The 23,784-nt window shown below is 43.1% G+C and overlaps 1 protein-coding gene across 1 annotated transcript in view; it reads right to left on the bottom strand.

The window, feature by feature from the left end:
* The window catches only part of fbn2b (fibrillin 2b), a 91,216-nt gene extending 69,492 nt beyond the window's left edge, over window positions 1-21,724 (bottom strand). Inside the window, exons 1-6 of the mRNA XM_084066542.1 lie at window positions 21,623-21,724; window positions 17,613-17,950; window positions 8,241-8,323; window positions 7,726-7,827; window positions 655-750; window positions 44-139 (exon numbers count right to left, since the gene is read on the bottom strand). Coding sequence (XP_083922668.1) covers window positions 44-139; window positions 655-750; window positions 7,726-7,827; window positions 8,241-8,323; window positions 17,613-17,800 — 565 coding nt within the window. The 5' untranslated portion in view covers window positions 17,801-17,950; window positions 21,623-21,724. The remainder of the gene's footprint in view (window positions 1-43; window positions 140-654; window positions 751-7,725; window positions 7,828-8,240; window positions 8,324-17,612; window positions 17,951-21,622) is intronic.
* Window positions 21,725-23,784: the final 2,060 nt, after the last annotated feature.

Below are 23,784 nucleotides of genomic sequence, written 5' to 3'. Positions count from 1 at the left end.
ACATGATAGTGCAACAATATTCTTACAGAAAAGGGGATCTTACCTCTCTCGCACTGCGGGCCAGTGAAGCCATAGACACAAGCACATCTGTTGGGTCCGATGCAGCGGCCACCATTCTGACATCCATTTTCACACACAGCTGTATGGGACAGAGGCGAGGAATGGGTGTCAATGAATTCATATATACAATAAAATAATTATCTCTCTCTCACACACACACACACACACACACACACACACACACACACACACACACACACACACACACACACACACACACACACACACACACACACACACACACACACACACACACACACACACAACTCTATATGTGTCTTTCTCTCACTTAGATATACATACTGTAATCACACAACTCAACCCCACCTTGATAAACACTTTCATGTTTAAAACGGGCACACTCAACTACATTGCCGCACCAGCACACACACACACACACACACACACACACACACACACACACACACACACACACACACACACACACACACACACACACACACACACACACACACACACACACACACACACACACACACACACACACACACACACACACACACATGCATACCATTCCATGCCATACACACGTTCACAGCAAGGTATGCTGACTCTGTAGAAATGTGTACTCACGCTGTCCACAGTGACTGCCTGTGTAGCCCTTCTGACAGGAGCACGAGTCCTCTTGGCAGCTGCCTCCATTCATACACCTGACGTTACATGACTGAACTGTTAAGAGGGGAGAGAAGGGTGGGAGGGCACAAGTGTCAACAGATGTACTTTAAGCCTGAACATATGACCTTCAGAACTCCCAGCTCACCATCTGTTCAATCACATAAGCCTCGACTCTTCCACAATAAAGGAACGTTGATCAAAGGTCTGCTGGGGAGAACTATTCTTTTATGAGCCACGCTTTGTCATACAAGTCAAATGTTTAATTGATAATCCCCATCTGAATCACGGCCCGCAGGGCAAGGAGCGCGCTGGTTGGTTTGTTGGTTTGATAATACGTGATCTACGAGCATATAAGGAAACCCTTATCTTCATACGTTTGTCTGAACACTTTTCTAACACACACATAAGACTCCTTCCACTTCAATTGTGTTTGCACAACGCTGGTGTTTTTACTGAAGCCTTGGTTCAATAGAGAGTCCCCCCCCCCAGGCCACAAACCCAAAGCTAATCAAGCAGGCTGGGGGGAAGCCATAAGTTGAGCCAGCTGTATGCTACAGTCAGTCAGGAATGTGCTGAGAGGAGAGAGAGAGAGAGAGAGAGAGAGGAACCGAAAGGAGAAAGAAGGAGAAAAGACAGGCAAGGAGGCACAGAAACATTTTGATGAATTGAAATACAGAGACGAAACAAAACAAAAAGTGCAACAGCCAAAGTTAACAGGACGTATGGAGAGACAGACCGAGGGAGAGTGTGACTTTTGGCAGTAACATGTTCGGCGAACAAATAGAGCATGCAAAGGCATAAGTGCTGTGGTGGAGTGGCTAGGATGATGTGAAGCAGGAGCCGCCACCGCCGCCCCGCCGCCCGCCTGCCCGTCCACCCCGCCCTGGCTGGCAGACGGCTCTGCCACGGTGTGAGACAACCAATCTGTCTGCTTCAAACACGTAATTCATGAGAGGCACTAATTGGTCGTGCTGGCAGACTTTCGGCATTCTGCTGAGCCAGCCTCTCATGGAGGGCCTGCAACACTGTACAGTATTCACTTCAACACTTCTTTCTGTTCCACTTCCACACTCTTTCATCTGGCCGCTCTCTCCCATTTCATTGTATCCCTCTTTCTCATATTCGCCATCACCTTCCCTGTTAGCCTTTTTATTTGTCTCCCCCTCTGTCCCATCTTTCACCTTCTTCCCGCCATATCTTTATCCCTTAGAGACACTTCCTTCTTTCATCTCCCTCGGCTCTCTCTATTGCAGTGGTTTTCAACCCATTATATCAAGGTCCATTATTTATTCTGCATTTGAGCCACGGACCACCATTTGATGACATTTTGCCTCTCAGACCCAAGACTTGTCCACAATTCCATGCTGTATTGGTACCATAGGAGAGATAACAGACAAACATTGGCCAAAATAGCAATAATTGAATTAGTAATAACTGATGTTTAACAATAATTGAACTCTTGAGAGCGTAAAATGAAACGTAAAATGCTTTCAGAGTTTACGCATTTTACGCTAAGGTTTCATTTTATGCTAAGAGTTAAAGATCTATAAGGGTCCATTTGGTTACCAACTCTCCATCATTTAGCTGGGGACCACCTGGAACCCCCTCAAGGACCACTGGTGGTCCCCGGACCACTGGTTGAGAACCACTGCTCTAGTGAATGAGTTTCCTCCGAGCCTGAGAGTGTATAGTGAGGCTTGCTACGTTTGCATTCACAGTCCAAGCCCAGAGAAGGCATTTCAGCCGCTCATAATACGCATCCACTAATTCCACCTGGACACGAACACACTCAACTATGACTGGATGAGTAAATATGCTCTTAGTTAGCGTTTCATGAAGATTACACAGGCCTGGATTATGCACTGCTCGAACACAGTGGATTCATTTAATTGTAAATAAGCATGAATACCGAATTTGGACCATGAAGTTTCAATAATTTTGAGGCAGTGGCGTAATGCGCTCAACCTGTCAACAAGCTTCTTACTGTGTAGTTGTTAAAAAAAGAAAAGAAAGACTGTCCAAAGTCCAAAATCTTTAGAAAATAAGTCTCTTTGTATGTTAATCTGATCATATCATTCCAAATGCCTCTCTCACATGCAGGACAATCCTGGCAGTGTACAGATTTGGCTCAAACGAGACGATGCCTGGACAGCATCTTGTGACAACACATGGAGATGGATTACAGTAAATACTTTGGAACGCCAGGGTAAGGAGGGCTTACGGGTTAGTGTACCAATGTTCTTTCTCTCTCTCTCTCTCTCTCTCTCTCTCTCTTTCTCTCCCTCTCTCTCTCTCACTCCCTTGTTCTTGCATTCCGTTTGTTTCAGCAGCACATGGGAGATGTGTTCATTCTCTCTCTCAGATTTCAACCTCAGCTCAACTTGGCTCAGGGCACTAAGCCATATCGCTTAACTCACATAGAAGAGTCTATTGAGAGACTGTCTCTCTCTCTCTCTCTACATCTACCTCTCTCGTTCACTCCTCTCTCTCTTTCTCTTTGCTCAGGCCAACAATAGAAAGAGGGGAAGTGAAACGTGAAAAATGACTGGGGTGACTGATTGCCGTTTTCCCCGCTGTGGAACAAACCGTGAGGAAACCATTCCAGTGTGCTGTAAAGCAAATGCCATCAAAGCCAAGAGCAGCCTGGGTAAATTCATCCATTTTTCAAGTCCGCCCCACCACCCAAAAAAAGTATTTCTAAATAGGTCATGGGCAGAGGGAGAAAGAGCATAAAGCTGCACTTGGAAGGACATCAGACAGAGCCACGCCGCCCTGTTCATTTACTTCATACACACTGAACTCTTCGCCCGTTGGGACTGGAAGATAGCGACTGGAGACATGGAAGGAAGATGGGATGAAAGTACAGAGGGATAAAAAGCTGGATGGACGGAAGAATGAAGGTATAGGGATGGAGAGATGGCTTAATGGATGGATGGATAGAAAGAAGGAGGAGAGGTGGGGAGGTTAGGAGATGGATCGATGAAGAATGAGGATGCGGCTGAGAGATGGATAGGGTATGAGGAGATAGATACAGACGAAGGGACAGAAAGAAGGGGCAACTTAAGGAAATAGAACTTTTTCATAAACATGGCCGACATACCAGGACATCTGTTGCGTCTTAATAGGGTATAGATATTAGTATTAGTAGGTTATAGATTTTTTGGGGTAAATTTGCCTCACCATTGCCAGCAATATTAAGAAGCTAATATTCTGTCGCCTCCGACACTGACTGTGATTATTACTTTTGTGCTCCAGTATAGGCCTAACAGTATACTGTATAACATGGTGCAGGTGTTGTCATTGACATATCTTTCTGTTGCTGCTGTCGAATGCATGGCTGCACAACTATAAAAAGTGATTTGTTTGAGATTCTAACCCAGTGGAGTTTCTGTTAGCCTTGGCTAGCCAGCTAGCAGTTTGTTACACTCGCTCAAATCACTTTTTATAGTCGAGATTTTATAGTCATTGTCTGGCCACCGAAACAGAAAGATATGTCAATGACAACACCTGTACCACATTATAGCCTAAGCTATATTTGGAACACAAAATAAGTGATCACAAACAGAATCAGAGATGACAGAAAGCAGGAGAAAATTAATGAAACGGCGGAATGAAAGCGAGACAGGAGAGCCCTGGGCTTAATGATATTCAGCCCACGTCATGTGACCCACTCCCTTTCACCAATGAGCGGCAGGAGGAGGGGAGGAGGACAGGAGAGAGAAGGAGGGAGTCAACGGGGGAGATTTGGAGACAGGAAGAAATGATGATCTCACTGGCGAACATCGCCACCTTGTCGCCCTCCTCACCCCCTATGCCCCCCACCAGGTGGAGAGAGATGGTTTGCACCAATGACCCGTGCCTGGAAAGCTACACGTGCAGAGGAAGAGAGAGGGGGGTCCATGTGTGTGTGTGTGTGTGTGTACGCACGCATGCTATTTGAGTCTTCCAGACCTGAGAGAAGGGTTGCGTATAGCTTTACCGGACCACAATGCACCTCTGTATTCTGGTAGTGTGGTGTTGTCAGTTGTCTGCTCACATCTGGGTGTTTTTTACGAGAGGGTAGGAAACACAGGAAGCCCCAGCTTGTGTGTGTGTGTGTGTGTGTGTGTGTGTGTGTGTGTGTGTGTGTGTGTGTGTGTGTGTGTGCGTGTCGGTGGAACACTGAAAGCTTTATAGCTGTGTTCCGTCCTGATTTACACACACCCCTGAGACCATTGACAAGTCAGCCACCACGTCAGAATGGATGTGTAATGTGGTGAAACACAAGGCTGCATGCTGAGATGCTGTCAAGGTAGGTTGAGGGTCAAGACGCAAAATCTTTTTCCACTTTATAGGTGACTCACAGTCCTGTAGCTTATTTTCAGTTTCTACTCTGTGCCGCACATGCATCATCAATTTCGAGCGCAAATTAGACTAATTTCCTCTCTTATGAGAAACACACCTCATACCGAGCATAACAGGGCATTACATTATTACTTTGAGGTCTACATGGACTATGTTCAAACGGTGTGGCTTCTAATTAGAGGAGGCCCCTCTCTGAACTCCGTTTCCCAGGGTTCAACAGTGCCTCACACAGCCATGGAAGGCCAGTCAGTGCGGACAGCTGTTTGTGGGCTTGTGGGAGGGAATGTCCATGGTAATTGTTGGTTAATTACTGTTATGGGAAAAGGGGTTATAAAGATGAACCTACTATATGATCCCCAGGACAGCTGCTCTGCTCTAAACGGTCAGTTACTCTATAACGAAGGTGACTTGTGGAGAAGCCTGAGAGCTTTCTGAAAACTGTCTGAAAGCAAGTAATGTGTCATTAGGTAACAGTCAATGTGACTCATCATGTACAGTCATTGAATGACTTTGGTTTCATGATGGCTTACTTTCTCTCTTCTGGGAAATGTGTGAATATCTAGCATTCCATCACTTGATCAACAGGCACATGTGCATGTCTTGCTCATTGGCAAAGATCACGGATTCCAACAGCAGTCAACAAAACAAACACCGAATACCATCTGCTTGGATACAAAACAATAATCACAAACATCCACAATGTGGATTATATGCACTAAACAGCATAATCATCAATCTGATTTACTCAAACCTCTGAATTCCACAGGCAAGACGAGCGACATAAAGCTGCTATCAATAGTCCAGACCAGTGACCAAGGTGCCAAAAGTAGGCTATGTAATTAGGGAAAAGGAAATTAGTGTTTCCAAATGGGTCTACAGTACATAAAAGCTGCAATTTGTTTCCAACTGAACTGAATGATTCAGTTGAATGCAGGATATTCTACAAATGCAGCAGTTGTGTCGTCCATTTGTGACATCAATGTCACATCATCAGCTTTTAGCTGAAGTACGTTCATTGCTGCCCTGAATTAAAATAAGTAATATTGATCTGTGAGTGGTGGTATTCCGTTTGTTTTGATACTTATCACAACCATGAACCTGATACAGTTTCAAGATTGGGAGGTGGGCGCACTTCTACTTTTCACTGGGCATAATATACCAACTACATCGCCTGTTTATCTCAGAGGCCATTGACGTGCAAGATCTTTGACGGTCATTAAAGCGGTGAGAGAAGACAGAAGTCCCATGGCGATAAACCACTCTAAGAGATCGCTAAAATGCACTGCCAGTTTATAGCAACAAGTTGTCAGTGACCAGAAGAAAGAAGAAACAAACAAACACAACAATACAAAGGGGGAATTAGAGCTAACTCTGGGAGAGGGCGGTCTGTTCACTGGAAAGACTTACCGTAAGTCCCTGCAGAGGAGAGCTGACACAAACAGTGTGGCAATAAGTTAGCTGCAGCTCTAAGAAGCTCTGTTTAATCATCATCGTCTTTCCTATAGTATATCTTCCTTTCTCCCTTTCTTACTTTCATTCTTTCTTTCTTTCTTTCTTTCCTTCTCTCTCAATCGCCCTAAGGAGCATTACTTCATAGCCCTTTCTCAAAGACTGGTGCTGGTGGAGCTCTGTCTCTATCTGGCCATGTGCTGTAAATGTAGTCGAGAGTCTATGCATTTTGCAGTCTGCTTGTGAACCCCCCCCCCCCCCCCCCCTCGAGAATCCTAACTGTTGAGTGAACCAAATCCTGTTTTACACCTCAGGGTCAGACCGGACAACTGATAGACATGGAGTGTACAGTATGTGTGTGTGCACACATGCGTAGTACTGTACATGTGGAGGCTTAACATGGAGTGTGAGCGTGGGGGTCTGGCAGGGGCAGGCGTGACTGATGATACGTCTCTGGCCTATTAAAGCAGTGCAGCCGAACACATCACACGCTACTTAATACACACCTCCAGACAGACCTTCCACACTCCCAAAGTGGTGCTTTACTACAATGTTCTCTGCACGCCGTGTAGCGTATGAACTTCTTACTCATAACCCTGCATACCCACTACTAATCATACGACAACATGTGATCTCACACTCTCCCTGTGCGCAGTAAAACTCTCCGTTCTGGACTCCGCTGCACACACCAGACCACATCCTGAGTGGAGTGTAACTAGGCCCTGAGGATTGACCCTCTCGCAGCCAGACCCATTGCCTTAATCCTGGCAAACCCTGTGACCTGCCGGCTACAGAACACATCCAGGCCTCTCAATAATGCTTTATAATGGACCATATGAGAAAGGACTGAGCGGCATTGAGGCTGGAATATGACCTAGCGATTTGTTCTAAATAATGTTCCCTTCTTCCATTCTTTTTCTTAGTTGTTTTGGGGCACAATTGCGCGTAATCTGCAGTTACAGTCGACAACATGTCTGTTATGGATTTCATTGATTCCCATTCTACTTCACAACATATTTTTCAGAACTGGTCAAATTGTTAATGGCATAATGATGCTTTTCCGTTTTTTCAATGTAACATTTTGTATTGATCTAAGATTGATTGAGACATTGCTACTGTAACATGGCTAAATGCCCATGAATAAGACGGGGAAAATAAAGAAGACTTTAGCTTTATCCAATCTAATCATTTGTACAATACAGTATATTGGATTGTTGTTTGACAATAAATACTGACCTCCTGCTCCGGCCCCACAGCTGGGAGAGAGCTGACCATTGGAACAGGTACACATGTTGGGTCGGGAACAAAAGCCTTCACCACATGAGTTCCTACAGATAGCTGGAGAGGGAGGAGAGGAGAGGACAGGTTATATTGACAGTCAAGGCAAAGAAGGGATTTATTCATGTTAACCCATTGAAACCGGGAAAGCATCTGTCATTTCAGATATTAGAGTTGGCTATTCAAAAATAGCAGACATACAAGCTCACCGTGCGTCACTTTGTGCCGCGCTGCAAGCTTGTACATCTGCTATTTCTGAATATTTTTGAAAGATCTTGAAAGTGTGAGAACTACTGATTTAGAAGGCATTTGTAGCATTGGCCTCAGGTCTTATTGGGTTAATACTAGTAGTTCTCTCTGGTTACCTTCTTACATCTTCATATTCTGGGTCACAGGAGAAAACTGTTTCCCACATCGCTTTGTTATTGTTATTTTATGTACTGTATATGATACGAGAGGATGGAGATACTTACGAACGATACATTGATTCCCTCCAGGCAGAGTCTTCCAGCCAGGGCAGCAATAAGAGTGGAAGCGAGAGCCACACACATTGGGCCTGCCAGAGTCAGGAAGACAGAACAAACAAACTTAGTACTCGCACAGACCTCCCGAAAAACCATTTAGCCAAAACCCTTAACAAATACACACAGCTATGAGTTATTTTCTGAGTACTCCAGGACCTGCGTGCCCTGTGTTTTCAGTGTAAATAGAACTGAGGTGGATGTGCTAAGGCCCCCTTAGATGATGGATGGAGGTGTTTTGAATGAGGGGAGAGGAGAGTTGTTTTCTGTTTGTTTTCAGTTATGACCGAATCTAAACTTCCCAAGGCAGAGTCCTTCACCCCCCCAAAGAAACTCACGTCTGCCTGTCCTGTTTTTATAACCCCCCCATCGCTGACCACTCCACAGTCGAGTCAAACAGTGATTGGGCGAGAGTCCTCAGTGACTTCTGACCCTCCCTGACAGATGTAAGAGTCATCACAGCATTAGGAGCTCTTGATTGGCCTGACAGGTTAGCCACAAGCTTTCCCTTTGAGGAAATGGCTAAACCACATCTAGAGACTGGCTCTACTCAACACACACACACACGCACACACACACACACGCACACGCACACGCACACGCACGTGTGCGCACACGCACACGCACGTGTGCGCACACACACACACACACACACACACACACACACACACACACACACACACACACACACACACACACACACACACACACACACACGTCTGCTGCTGGTTAACAAGCAAGCTGGAAGAGCCCTACTAACCTTCAACCATTTCGTTGAAATGATTATACACTTAAGCATCACTCCGCACTAAGTATAGAGTTGCGGTGAAGCTCACACACATACAGCAATCCAATGATATGAAATCCATGTATGGGAACAAGTGAACGTGTATTAATTTGCATGAAACACTCAGGACACTGTATAAAGTCCTCTAACAAGCTGATGGGAGTCCATTCTCTTCCAACTTAGCGGTCGTACAACATGACATTCTCAGTGACCTTTCAAAGCATATAATGACGGGTGTATCTATGGTTGCCTGTGTCAGCGGTTGGCTGTTTGTATTTTATGACAGCGTGACTAAAGACTTAAGGACCACAGTTTGGTACCAAGGGATAAAGTTTGGTCCAGATGCTCATGGAGAAGTCATTAACAATTCGAATGAAATTCCTTTGGGTTAAACTATCCCTGTCCCCTGGGACATTATTTTAGTCTGGGCTAACCAGCTTTAGGCCAATTCTACCCAGGTTTTTTGTTGTTGTTATTTTGTTTTGCTTTAGCAGAGGAATTCAGATGTTTGTTGTTTCTCAAGATGGTTATTTTTTATTTTGTTGAATATTTTTCATATATTTCTTCAGAATGTTTTACACTGGTGTTTCTTCTCAAATGCTATGCTACAGGTTTGTCAACATTTGTTCCCCTCAGGGAAAACAAAGTGACACATTAGGCTTCAAGACAACTCACTATTCAACAGCAATTCAACAATAAGCTGCATTAGGGGTTTGAGTTTCAAAAGAAACGTGCAAGACCATAATTGGATAGTCTAGTGCAGGAGAGCAGACTGGCTGAGCTAAAGTGGGAAAATGAGAGTTAGATGGCATGACATTCTCCAGCTCCTCCTGTGTGAAACAAGATAACCTCCCTGTCCTCCACACCAGACTGTAACCGTGGTTACTCCAGGCGGTCACCGGGGAGGTTGACAGCTGGGGTCTGGATCTCTGATGGCCACACCTCCAACCACATAACCAGATGGCACACACAGAGACAACGAGAGCCAGAGAGAGAGAGAGAGAGATGTAGAAACTAGGACTGGGCAATATGGACAAGTCAAAGTCAAATATCACAATATTTTGACCAAATACCTCAACATCGATAATGGCCAGAATAGGGACACGCTAGGGTTCATCGTGTGTTTGAGTGCTTCATCAAAGTACTTTGTCGAAAAGACTTTGTCGGCGCGACTTTTCACCGGGTAAAGCTATGGCATTTTCCTCGGCGCAACACAGTCGTTCAGCTAAGCACGAATTAGCCTACAGCGAGCATCGAGATGTTCTTTTGGGAGAAATTGGTAAAGATCTGAAATGTGACAGTTGATTTTAGAGAGAGGGTGCGAAGCCGGTGTGTGAGAGAGAGGAATGGCGGTCAGGAGGAGAGAGCACAGCATGGTGGGAAAGGAGCAGGGGATCGGTGGGAGGGAAAGGAAAACAAGTTTATGTTGAGGAGAGGAGGAAGGAGGAGGGGGGGGGGCATTGAGGAGGAGGAAGAGGAGGAGGAGGAGGGGAGCGGAAAACAGAGCAACAGATATGGAAACGGAGAAGAGAGCGACATAAGCAATGAGAGGCCAGAGGAGAGGGAGGGTGGAAGGGGGGGGGGGGGGTGCATACAGTCGAGTCCTGAAAGGCCCGAGGAGGTGGAGGGGATCGAAAAAAAGAGAGCGAGAGATCAGCATTCCTGTACTTAATGGGGGGTGAAACCAGCCCACTCTGTGATCTATCTCTCCAATAGCGGCGGAAGATTTTCCACTATTCAAGACCCAGGGGACGTCAATAAGTGAGGGATTAGGGGGTTTGACCCAGAGGTGCTCTGGTTTGTTATCCTTTCTCTTTTCTCTCTCTCCTGCTTTTCTCTCTCTCTTACCCCTCGCACGCTCTGACTCTCTCTCTCTCTCTCTCTCTCTCTCCACCGCTCCCTCTCTCTCTGTTGTTTCGCTCTGTCTCCATAGGATTGTCCTTCCTCTTTCCTCTCTAGGTCAGTGGTTCCAAAACGTTTTACCCCGAGACTCTCTCTGAGATCGGCTATTTTCACTACTTCTTCTTTATTTCTTTTTTAATGGAATTTCTTAGGATTTGTTTTTAAAGTTATGAAATTATTTAGAAAAATGCTTGAATTTGTTTTTCTTTATGATTTTGTTTTATTTTTTTTTCTTTTACTTTTAAAAAAAATCTTTTGATATCTAATAATTAAAAACACAATGTAGTAAACAAAAAAATAAAGGGATATTTACTCGCGACCCATAAAAACGGGTCCACAGCCCAAAAATGGGTCCTGACCCACAGTTTGGGAAACACACTCTAGGTCACAGCCTGGTCTCCTATCAGATGAAGGTGGGGAAGGGAGAGAGAGAGAGAGAGTGAGAGACAAAGTAAAAGAGAACGAAAGACAGACACAAACGAGAAAGCTTAAGCCCCAGGGGTTTTCCTCAATATTGAAATCTCCTGCTGGTTTCGGGGCTCAATCTAAAGGAGATTAACTTTTCTGTGACCGGGTCGCGGCCTTTGAAGTCGTCCCCCAGCCCGTGGTGCGCTCATTAGCGGTCATTAATAGCAATAAAAGGAACGCGGCTGCCACCTCATCCAGGAAAGACCAAACGACAAATGGCCATTTTAGTGTGAACCCAGCTACAGTAGGCGGGCGGTAGGGAGGGAGTTTTACAAACAAAGGCAAAGGGACAATTTGGGCATGTGGGCGTGTGGGGGGTGGGGTCAAATGACTATATTTGTGGAGCCTTTTCTTAACAAAAAGGTAAAAAAAGCACTGCAAAATGAAAAGAGCCGTAAACAACAAGGATATACCTTCAGGAACTCGTGTTTTCTGACGTTTTACAACCAAATGACTTGGTAGTGTGGGTCTCACTGCTTCAGCTCTCTTACTCTGTTCAGCTTTTCTCAAAAGCTTTCCTACTTTCACATTTTTCCTCCCAAGCCTTTTAATATCCTCTCACAACACGAAGAGGAAGGCTCTATAAGAGGCTATGAAGCCAAATCTTGGGCACAGTAAAATCCGTACTGTGAATGTAACTCTGAAAGTGTAAAGAAATGGACCAGGGATTTTGTGATGGAAAGTGCAAACTCAACAGTTCTAAAAAGGCAGTGGCCGGAGGGTCAACTTCACAAGTGGGATTCCAGAGGGGTCAAAGTTTACGGCAGTTCAGAGAAGCAGGCCCCCACTGAGCTACAAGGAAGGACGTTACAGGCTTGGAAAACGACTATACAGGCTTTTTCTACGATGACACAGACCAGGTGGAAGAACGTGTGTGTGTGTGTGTGTGTGTGTGTGTGTGTGTGTCAGGGTACTGGTCATAGGTCAGAGGTGTTCTGCATGGCATTTGACCCCTTCTGAAAGACGGTTGTGTATTGCTGCCCTTAGCAGTGCCTGGACCTGGTGTTCTATCTGAGGTGGCGTCAAGCTTAGCAGAGCAATGTCAGCAAGAACAGAACATGAGAAATGAAAGGAGATATAGCTAGAGTTGGTGATATAAAGAAGTGTAGAAAAGAATGAGCAGAGAGCAACAGACTTGGCAATGAAATTGTTCATACAAAGCAGACGCACGCACGCACGCACGCACGCACGCACGCACGCACGCACGCACGCACGCACGCACGCACGCACGCACGCACGCACGCACGCACGCACGCACGCACGCACGCACGCACGCACGCACGCACGCACGCACGCACGCACACACACACACACACACACACACACACACACACACACACACACACACACACACACACACACACACACACACACACACACACACACACACACACACACACACACACACACACACACACACACACACACACACACACACACACACACACACAGAATTACTTTACAGACAGACAGACAGACAGACAGAGGGAGAAAGTGAGAGATGAAGATATGGTTCCAGTTCTATAAATGTAGTTATATCACAGTCCAGAAGTAGCCTGGGAGTATTTTATAAGCCTCAGAGGAAATATTTGACTTTGTTTTCCTGCGTTCCATAAAAATAAATCCTTTTTTATGACCAACATAATGTTGTTTGTGATCTGTAATGATGTGCAGACTTTCACAGAAATTATAGTAAATCAAACCCAACTAAGCCTGTTTGGGCGTAACGTCATCATATGAGGCTGGTCAAATGGCTAAATCTTGTCATCGACTCTGACATTAACCACATTATTTATAGACCACATGCCAATGAGCAATCCCAAATATTCCTGTCTTTACGACTAATCCTGCTGAAGCTTTAAGTCTGAACATATGGAAAAACAACAGACAAATAAAAATGATGCATTTCCTGTATAAAGGGGAACTTGTAAACTTTCACACATCCATGTGCCTTCATCTAAATTAAAACCTTTAGTAAGGGATAATTTTTTCTAGTCGTCAAAATACTCACAGACACACAGTTAAATCCTCTGTGTTCAATTATCAATTTGTAACTGTAAGTGTTCAAATTTAACCAAATGGACCCTTTTGTGTCAATTTGGTTACATTTGTAGACTCTCAGAGTTAAATAAACACTGTGCATGTAGTAAAAGAGGTTCTCTCACTGTGACATCCTAGACAGGGGAATTCTTCTATTCTCTTTTAACTTAGCCATAATATACCACGGCAACCTCTCAAGGGATGGTGAGCGAAGGACTGCTTCTAGGCCCATGGGGTGGTATTGACATTATCCTGGATGCCACTTGAGAGGCTGTATGCAATTCTCTGCTTTAAGGTTGACTGTCTGCCAAAATAGCCAGCCGTAGCCAAGGCATCTCTCCTGAGCAGAGCTGGGCCAAGATAAGCTCTCCTAATAAGAAGGTTGAACGCAGCAGATCTGGTTGTAAAAAGCTCTCGCATACAGGAGAACTTATTAGGCTAAAAATGTTTTGACTCCCTGGAGTGGCTATGGCATGTGCGCACAAAACACAAGAGAACTGCATCTTTTGTGGCTTTCTTTTTTGTGTGCCAACCAGACAGTCAAACAACCAGTTAAACTCCAATACATCCAGCCAACCAGTCAGTCAGCCAGCCATGAAGCTTAACCAGCCAGGCACTCAGTCATCCATCGAGCCAGCCAGCGAGCCAAACAAAGTGCCAGTCAGTCTAGCCAGACAGCCAGTGAGACAGACAAACAAAGTGCCAGCCGAAAGGCCAGCCAGTCATCCAGCTAGCCAACCAACATGTTAGCGAGCCATCTTCAGGTCTGATCAGATTCCAATCCGAAAGTGGACCAAGGCCAGGATACAGTGTGCTTTGGGAGCCAATAAATCAGAGTCAGTCAGCATCAGACCCATTGCTACCAGAGACAGACCAGGGGATGTGGAGCTCCAGCCAGCAAATAAACACAGTTCCCCAGCTCAAGGCCAACATAATGACCATCATTAAACCAACGTCTCTCCATCTCCCACACAGAGAATCTGCGAAACCCATACTGTGTTAGCGATGGTCCACTGAGATTGGTGAAACTCCATGATGAGAGCACCGGGACACAGGCATACGTCTGCGGCTGCTGCATTGTACTGTAAGTTTTAAGCTAAAAGAGTTGAAGTAAAACTCAGGATCTCGAGTTAAAAAGAGACCCTTAAGAAACCACAGGCCCTCACTAAGAAAGGTCTTATCAAACAGCCAACGCATGTTTGAGGGTTTTAGCAGTGTTACTCATCACAAACTTGTGGTCTGATTACCCCACTGCTTCCTTCCAGATGTGGTTAGATGAAACACGCGTGTGAGGAGATGACTCACTTCACCCGAGTTCTGAAGAACTACAATTGATCCTCGCTAACCCGGGTCAAATTATAATTGGAAACAAATTCATCAAATTTGGATTGTTTGCTCTGGTCAGCTGGGATTAGTCTCTGGTTAAAACAAAAGGTCTTTTGTTAAAAAGTTAAAGCTCTATTATTCCGATAGTAATCATTGCTGTAGAGTGTTTCTTTCTTTTTTTTAAGAGGGGGGTCTCCCCGTCTCTCCAGCTCTTTAGTGAACAGAAAATAACTTTTCATTCATCAGCTTGTGTTCCAGTTCCAATTGTGTCTGCTCATTTATTTGTTTCATCACTTCCAATTTCACTTATCCTGTATCCTGTATGAGTTTTGATTGGGTGAAATTGGTATCCTGATCTGAACATTTATTTTCTGTTTAATAAAGAGATGGAGAGATGGGGAGACCCCCGTTACTGAACAAACTCAGGGGTTCTCAACCAGGGGTTTGTGAACCCATAGGGTTACTTGCCAGTGCTGCAGGGGAATCACAACATTGTATTTAACATTAAAAAAAACATGCATTCGGTAAAGAAATGTGATGTAATGACTGTAATAAAAGTGTGAGACTGAGTCTAAAGTGAGACTGAGAGTTGTAATTGGTCACTACATGTGTAGCCTACCTTTTTAAACTGCAACTAAAACATTTAGTCCAATTGAGCAAAACTTACTGCACCTTTTACGTGTTGGGGTGATTCAGATGTGAACGGTACAAAATACAATAAAAGGTAGTTCAATGTGTACCAATACTTGAGCTTGAACTCTGCCGGCTGACAGAGTTTCATCTCCTATACGTGACCCAAATTTAAGTGTCAGAATCTTTAATCCAATAAGTTATTTCCGCTCATATTGTGGTATTCTATCTAAAGTTGTTAACTAAAGACAAAACATTGCATGATCGTTTAATTCCTACACCATACGGCTTCCAGAACTTAATGTAATGGAAAAAGTCCACAGGCTTTTGTGTTTTGTTCCCATGAAAGCCATGCACAGTTTGATGGGAACAATATGAGATTGTGCAAGTTTCGCTGGCTCCCTGTCTCTCCCCCTGGCCACTCACTGTCTATCTGGGGGGTTGTGAATGTGAATTATTGTGCATTTAGGTCATTCACTTAATTCCATTTTGCTGCCACTCAATGCTTTTGAACCAACAGATGCAGTGAACCACAGTGAGAGTGCACCTCTGATGTTTTGAGCTGGACATGTGGGCACGTGAACAGGGCGATGCACTGGGTACACGAGATTGGACATGGCATATGCCTACAATTTATCTCCAAGGTGGGCCTGCTCTGGCTTCAGAACAAAATGTCACTTTTAAGGAATGTCTGGCTCGAGTACCAGAGAGAGAGCAAGTGTCATTTTATATATTTATGCAGAGTGCAGCAATGCCTGCCATATGAATCAAGCTGAGTGACAAGACAGACAAGGCTGTTTATATTACACAGCGGGAATCATCAATGAACATGTTTTTAGAGAAAACATCCATGGCAGAACAGTGACCTTGACCCTCCACCATTACTGAACAGCAATTGAATACTATTTCATTTCTCCATGGAGGTTCAGCTATTTCTCTCATTTCGTCTTTGCAACCAATGGCCCTATGTCGAACGCTCGCCCTTTTCTCTCTTGTTCACTCTCTTTCGACTGCCATGCTTTCTTTTGCTTTGTCACCTACAGCAGTGAAACAAACGGCCCTTGTCACACCACTCTTGGGCGATACGACTACCTCATTTCCTGTGGTTTGGCACTGGGGAGTCATAAGCGGTGACAGATGAGAGACTGATTGGAATAACTGATGCCGACACTCTAAATGGGCCCCCGACAAAACATTCTTTGTGTTTTCCAAAATGAGGGAAATATACAGTAAAAAGCAATTTGCGCCCAGTGTCATAGGCTACATGCCACACCCAGTCACCTTGGGGAGAAGAACACACTATCTGTGGTGATAAAGAGAGACGGTAGAGAGGGGGATGGAGAGACGAGTGGAGGGTGGGAGTTGGTATGTTGACGTTGCTATAATCAATTCCACTGGACACTATACACCACTGTTAAAATCAAATACACATGCATATACTACATACATACATACAGTACAGTACAGTACATAACCAAACAAACACACATATGAGCTCTCACGCACACCATTTTACTCATCAGTTTCTTCATTTTAAAAACGGTGCAGGGGCCAAAGGTTTTCCCCCACGGCAGTCCTGAACTACTTTCTCAAACTAATACACTCAAGGGAATTTGAGTCACGCTTTTCTCTCATCGTGCCCTCATTAGATGTATAGACGGAGGGCTTTTTTCCTCCCTTTCCCATGAAAATGTCAATTTGCTGTAAATGCAGTGGGACTTTGCAGTGTGTGGCAAGCAGCCTGTTAACTTCGAACATGTGCTGTTTTTGAGAAGACAATGTGGCAGTATTCAGCAGCATAATTTGGTATAAGGCGAGCTTGGCCTTTGCCCAGAAAAGCACAGCAGTTGAAAGAGACTTGCCAAGAAACCAGAGAGGGGAAAGCCATTTAATATTGTAAACCTACTCTCTCAAGATACTGAGATGCATTCAAACCATAACTGTGCCCTCTCAGTTGATGTGATTTGTGGATCAAATTAAAAGACACCTCCTATACATTGGAAATGGGCTCTTACAGGTCCATTGCTTGTTACACTCCAGGTTGAAATTAACACTCTATTTTACTAGGTATATGCATGTGATCATCTTCCCCTTTAGTGCAACATTTAGGACTTGTTTTGATGCCCATCTTCAGCCAAAACAGATGGACACACACACACACTCATTCTTACCCTCTCAATGTCTCCTGTCCTCCAGAGTTCCTGCGTCGAACTCTCTGCGCCTCTCGCTGGTCCACGACACCGGTGAAGCGGCTAGCTTGGTATGGTCCGTCCCCGGTCTGAGCACCCACCACGCAGACTGCCGTGAAACCCCACGCTACCCATCCCAGAAGCACCTGGGCCAGCTTCACTGATCCCATTAGTCGGTCTTGACTGTGTTTATCCCTGGACAACACTGATGCACTGTCAGTGTTCACGGTATAGACTCAGGCTGGAGTGGCACTGCACACAGACTTGAGGATCAAGAACTGGATCCACACCAAGTCCTGGTGTGCACTCCAGAGTTGGGGCTGGACAGGAAAAGAAAGAAGATGAGAGAATTTAGTAACAGATGTTGTGGGTAGTGATCCTCCACTGGTATTGTGTTTGTATTCAAACTTCATCTTTTCTGTGAATTTATGACCCAATAATAACATTTTTTTTTAATGTAATGGAAAACATGCCCCCAAAAATAAATATTAAAATGTAGCGCTCTTATACAGTGGAAGTACTCCTTAAAATTAAAAAGTTTTTGTTGTCTTGAAGACAACATAATTATGTCTTTGAGGATAACTGGGATGAATACACAGACCAATAAGACCAACTGAGGAAGCTCCACAATAGCTCCCTTTTGATCACACTGAAATATAAGCAGGCTCATAAGAACTTTATCTTCCCAATACAGATAACAGATCACAGAGGGATAAGCTGCACACTGACTTTATGTGACTGCCAAACTACAAAACACCATTTTCTAACATGGACATGGGTCAGTATATAAGTACCATGAATGTCTGTCTGAACCTGTAAATCTGATGTAGCCACGCTTGGGAGAAATGTTGATGTTGGATGGACTTCCTTTCTGTATTCATGCTTTCTCTTTAGTGGCATGCCAATTTGTGCGAATATTTAAGATTTAACAGCTAAGATAACATTTGTACAAAGCAGCGCATAACGGCTATAAATAATCATTACACATTAAAAATCCTCAGTGTTCATTAATCGATTTCTAACTCAGAGAGTGTACACATTTGTACCCTCTTAGAGTTAAATGAACATGGAGGATTTTACTTCATACCCATTACATTCCTAAACAATCAAAGGCCAGCAGGATTGTTTTTGGCCTACAGATGTACTGTCCATGTTAAAGCTTAGATAATGGTCTTCAAAAGGTAGGCCTAGGCCTACACTTTTCCTTTAACTTGCCAATTGTTCCTAGAGGGAGTTAGAGAGAGAACAGTTGGAGGACAGAAATGGAAGGAATAAGTGGAATGAAAGAGGGCCATAAATTAACCTAATTATTAGCCTATCTCTGGATTTCCTTCTCCATCTTCTTAATTTATGACTTTCTCTGGAATTCCCATTTTGTATTAAAAAAGGATCATCCATTAGAAACCCCAAATTAATTATTCACATTCTTTTTGCGAAAGTCTGCATTTCTAAATCAAATTAATTTCTCATTAGCCTACTAAAACTACAAGGATGGCTTTACATGCTTGGCCTCACTGCATTAAGACATATTAAACTGAAAACTAGCCAAAAAGTCCAACTGGACAGCCAGCCATGGGGTTTATTTTCTCTTCTCTGCATATATAGGCCAGCTTTAAGACTGAAGTATGGGCCCCCAGTGATATACAACCTCAGTTGAGACAGCCTCCAGCCATCCTCCTTCCAGCCAGGAAGAAAGATGGGACCAACCATATTATCTCTGGGCTAGAAGCAGACCGGTGGCTTCGGAAGAGAGAAAAGATATATGGCCCCGCATCCCACTGACTCAAGTTTCATTTTAATGGAGGATGAGAGATACATGACTACAGTTCCCTCTCTTTTTCTCTTGCACTCTCTCTCTCACGCACGTGCACACACATACACTGTGATGACCAGTGTTGCCATATCCGCTTCTTATAAGCGACTTTGGGCTTATTTTTCTGTAAAGTTGCTTGAAAATCTTGGTAGTTGCGGATTGCGTTTTTTGGGCTTGTTTCTAAAGTGTAGTTGATGCTTATTTGGGCTTGTTAACTAATGTTGTTTGAACCAATGGTTCTCAAACATTTTCAAATCAAGAACCCCCAAATGAATATGTGTTTGTCTGCGGACCCCCTTCTGAAAGCATTTTATGCCAGAGACCCCCATACAAGATTTGTGTTGTTAAAATGTCAAATTGTTTCCAAGATTTTTTTGAAAATAGCAGATCTACAAGTTCACAACATATCGCAACGTGTTTGCAAATAGGGCTTGCTTCTTTTGGGCTTGTTTTCATAGACCTGATTGCTTGTTTCTCTCTCAAAACCTGGCAACACTGGTGATGACCATTAACACATGCACGCGCAGAGGGAAGGGGGCTCTGTATTCATAAATGTAGGTCAAAATACAAATCTGCAAGAGAAATATTGACTTCGTTTGACTTTTCATGACCCGAATAGAACTACGTCCATTTTTCAATGGGGGGAGAATGGTTGCCATACGTTTTTTTCTCCAAAGTTAAGATTAGTGGTGTAAAGTAACTAAGTACATTTTCTCAAGTGCTGTACTTTTTTAGGTATTTTTTACTTAACTGGAGTATATATACTTTTACTTCTACTCCACTACATCTCAGAGGCAAATATTGTACTTTACTCCACTACAATTATTTTAAAACTGTATTAGTTACTAGTTACTTTTTAATATAATTTACACATTTGAAAACTTGTGATATGGGACATTAGTACTTTCTACTTCAGGTACTTTAAGTACATTTTGATACCAATACTTTTGTACTTTTACTCAAGTAAATGTTGAATTCCGGCCGTTTACTTTTAACAGAGTATTTCTACATCGCAGTATTGATACTTTTTACTTAAGTAAAAAATGGGTACTTTTTCCACCAAGAGAAGCGAGTGGGGGCGGGATCAATGCACGAGCCTGAACAAAAGAAATGCCTGATCAATTACCTATAGCAGCCGTGCAGCATTTACACCATGTCAAACTACCAGACCATATAAAGTCACATCCGGAATGGGCATAATGAATAACTGTATTGGATTACGATAGACGCACACAGTGCTTAACACCAAATTACTTTACAGCAGTGGTTCCCAAACTTTTTAGCTCAAGACCCAAAAGAGAAATGTAATGTCTCCCCCTGACCCAAACTAGTGAAAATAGCAGATCTACAAGCTCGCAAGGCCTGGCACCTCGTAGATCGGCTATTTTCAATACTTCTTAAACATTTTGTTTTCGAATTTATAGAATGTCTTTGATTTGGGGCATTTATGACATTTTAAATTCATGGGAAAAAAAGTTTTAAATGTAGGAAATGAAAAAATAAATAAAGGGGATTTTTACTCACGACCCATAAAAATGGACCCACGACCCACACATGGGTCCCGACCCACTATTTGGGAACCACTACTTTACAGCAATCATTTACATTTACATTCCCAATGCAATGCCACAATTAAGCTGCATGGTCTCAAATGACTATGGAAACAACTTGTTGCATATGGTATTTCCCCATTTCTCCTAATGCTGCAGTGAACAGCAACAAGCCACCGCAACTTTATGAATGGAAAACTGCAACATCAGCTCACTAAAACACAAGTTTGGACCGCATCAAGAAACCAAGAGGGAAATTAAGTTAAAGACGTGTTTTGTTCCATTTTACGTGCCAAAGAAAGAGACGTTCAAATCAATGAAATCAAACAAAACAACCAACCGAACTATGAAACGTGACTGGCCTACATCTTTTTGTTTAGATCTAGCAAAAAGCCGGTAAGACAGCAGATGTAACGGTCGTTACAGGCACTAATTTCCCGTTTTGAGAGAAGAAAAAAAAACTGAAATAACTTTTTTTCCTATCCTGCTACAAGTCAATCAGGTTAAATTATTTGACCCCCCCTTAAATCCATCAATACACTTCCATGAAACAGCAGATTCCAAAACAATGACTATGATGATGGCAATGGGTAAATGTTGTCATATGATCAACAATGCACAATAAATACCTTGCAACAATTGGAGTGCCTTGGCGTCGAGGAGCACAGAGTAGGAATTTGAGACAGGATAATATGTGCCCTAGAACTGAATATTGAACTGCTGCAGCCTTGTGAGAAAAAGAGAAAAGTTAGGGAATTGTCTGATTGGGGAGAGGGGAGGGGACACAGAGGAGAGAGAGAGAGAGGGAGAGAGATAGAGAGAGAGAGAGAGAAGGGGGTTGTAACGGACTGCAGGACAAACCCACATTCCTCAAGACTCAGACTCCACGAGCTGTTATAACAGAGTCCAAGCAGTGATGGAAGAAGTATTTACATGTTTTACTCGAGTAAAAGTATCAATACTGCAATGTAGAAATACTCTGTTACAAGTAAAAGTCCAAACATTCAAAATTGACTTCAGTAAAGTTACAAAGGCATTGGTCTCAAAATGTACCTTAAAAGTACCAAAGGTAGTTCCTTTTATTTTATTTTTTTTACCTTTATTTTTGATTATGTTTTATCTGTGCTGTCCTTTATGTATGTGGTGGGGGGGGGGGGGGGGGGGGTGTATGTGTACTTTTGTGAACATTTGAAAATGAAAGATAAAATATAAAAAAGTACCAAAGGTAGAAGGTACTCATTGTGCAGAATGTCCCATTTCACAATTTCAAAATGTATACAAAATATTTTTGAAAATAGCCGATCTATAAGTGTGAGCTTGTAGATCTGCTATTTTCAAATGGCCGAAATATAAATAGGGCTGAAGTGGTTAGTGTGTTTAGTAACAATAATCCAAATCTACAAAGTAACTAGTAACAAAAGTTTTTAAATAATTGTAGTGGAGTAAAAGTATATATATTTGCCTCTGAGATGTAGGCTAGTGGAGTAGAAGTAAAAGTACTGAAAATTGGAAATAAAATTGTACTTAAGTACAGTACTTGAGTATATGTACTTAGTTACTTTACACCAATGGGTCCAAGCAGCCAAACCTTCACTGCAACATAACTTCAATCACATCATTCCTCACAGACACCTTTCTATTGGCTGTGTAATGGGCATCATCATGAAAGTAGGCTAATGGTCTGTGTTGACTGTAAACAAAGCAAATGCAAAGGAGCCTCTAATTTTCACATGCAAATCAACTGAAAAAATAGTCTACGAAAGTAATTTATAGCCTATTGTCATGCAACAAGTGTTAATTGATGGCTCATGTTGTGTATTCAAAATGATCTCTTCTGTGAAGAGTTGTCATTCATTTTCCTCATTCATTTTCCTCCTCTGTCTTACAGAACGTTCATATCAGATTTCATAACGTTGTCTTGAGGGTTTATAAGCTGCTGTTGCATGGCCCTATTATCTTTCAATGACAGTTTGCCAATTTGTAAAGGAATGTTTAAGAGCAGAACCTGAAGAGCATTACCGTTTCAGTGTGACAAGTTCACACTAAAGTCTAGATACTCTATTCACCATGCTTTGCCCATTGGGGACGTGTGTGATTGACACATACCTGTGCTTTGTTGCCACTAATGTTGATAGGAAGTTACAAGTTAGCATTAATGGAGAGACCATCTGGGTGTAATTGACGAGGACAACTGCACGCACACCTCAAATGCTGAGTTGATGCCACTCTTAAGAAAAAAAGGTTTCTACATATATAGCAAAAGGCTGTTTACTGGTAAAATGATTATTGGTGCTGTGAAGAACGATGTCGGAAGTTGGCTATAGGCCTATGTTTCATTCCATACAGCCTGTGGTCATCATAAGAGCAAGGGTACATCATTTAAATTGCATCAAAACACAAAAATAATGTAACTTTGAAAACTTTGACTTTGAAAAATGCACAATGATGGTGTGCTGGATTGCCTATCTTGAGGATTTTTCTGCCAGTTGATTTTCATACCATACTGAAATTAATTGTATCTAATGCCTTCCTTGAAAACACTACGGCATGCTTTACAAAGTTGAAGTATATTGTGAGTCATAGCCACTAACCAGTGGCCTAAACATGCCAGATCACAACTACTGTATGGTCCTTTAACTTTAAGGACTATATGGTCTCCCTGATGAAACTGAAACATGTTGGTCTCCCTTTTTTATTTTTTTCCTTTTTTACTGTTCCATATTTTTATAACAACTATCTGGTCTGCTTGAGTTGAAATCTATTCAAAAGTGATCAAGAACCATGTGATACA

Source organism: Gymnoscopelus microlampas (genome assembly GCF_963454915.1).
Source record: "Gymnoscopelus microlampas genome assembly, chromosome: 9".
Lineage (NCBI taxonomy): Eukaryota > Metazoa > Chordata > Actinopteri > Myctophiformes > Myctophidae > Gymnoscopelus > Gymnoscopelus microlampas.
This window is presented reverse-complemented; position numbering and strand designations above follow the sequence as displayed.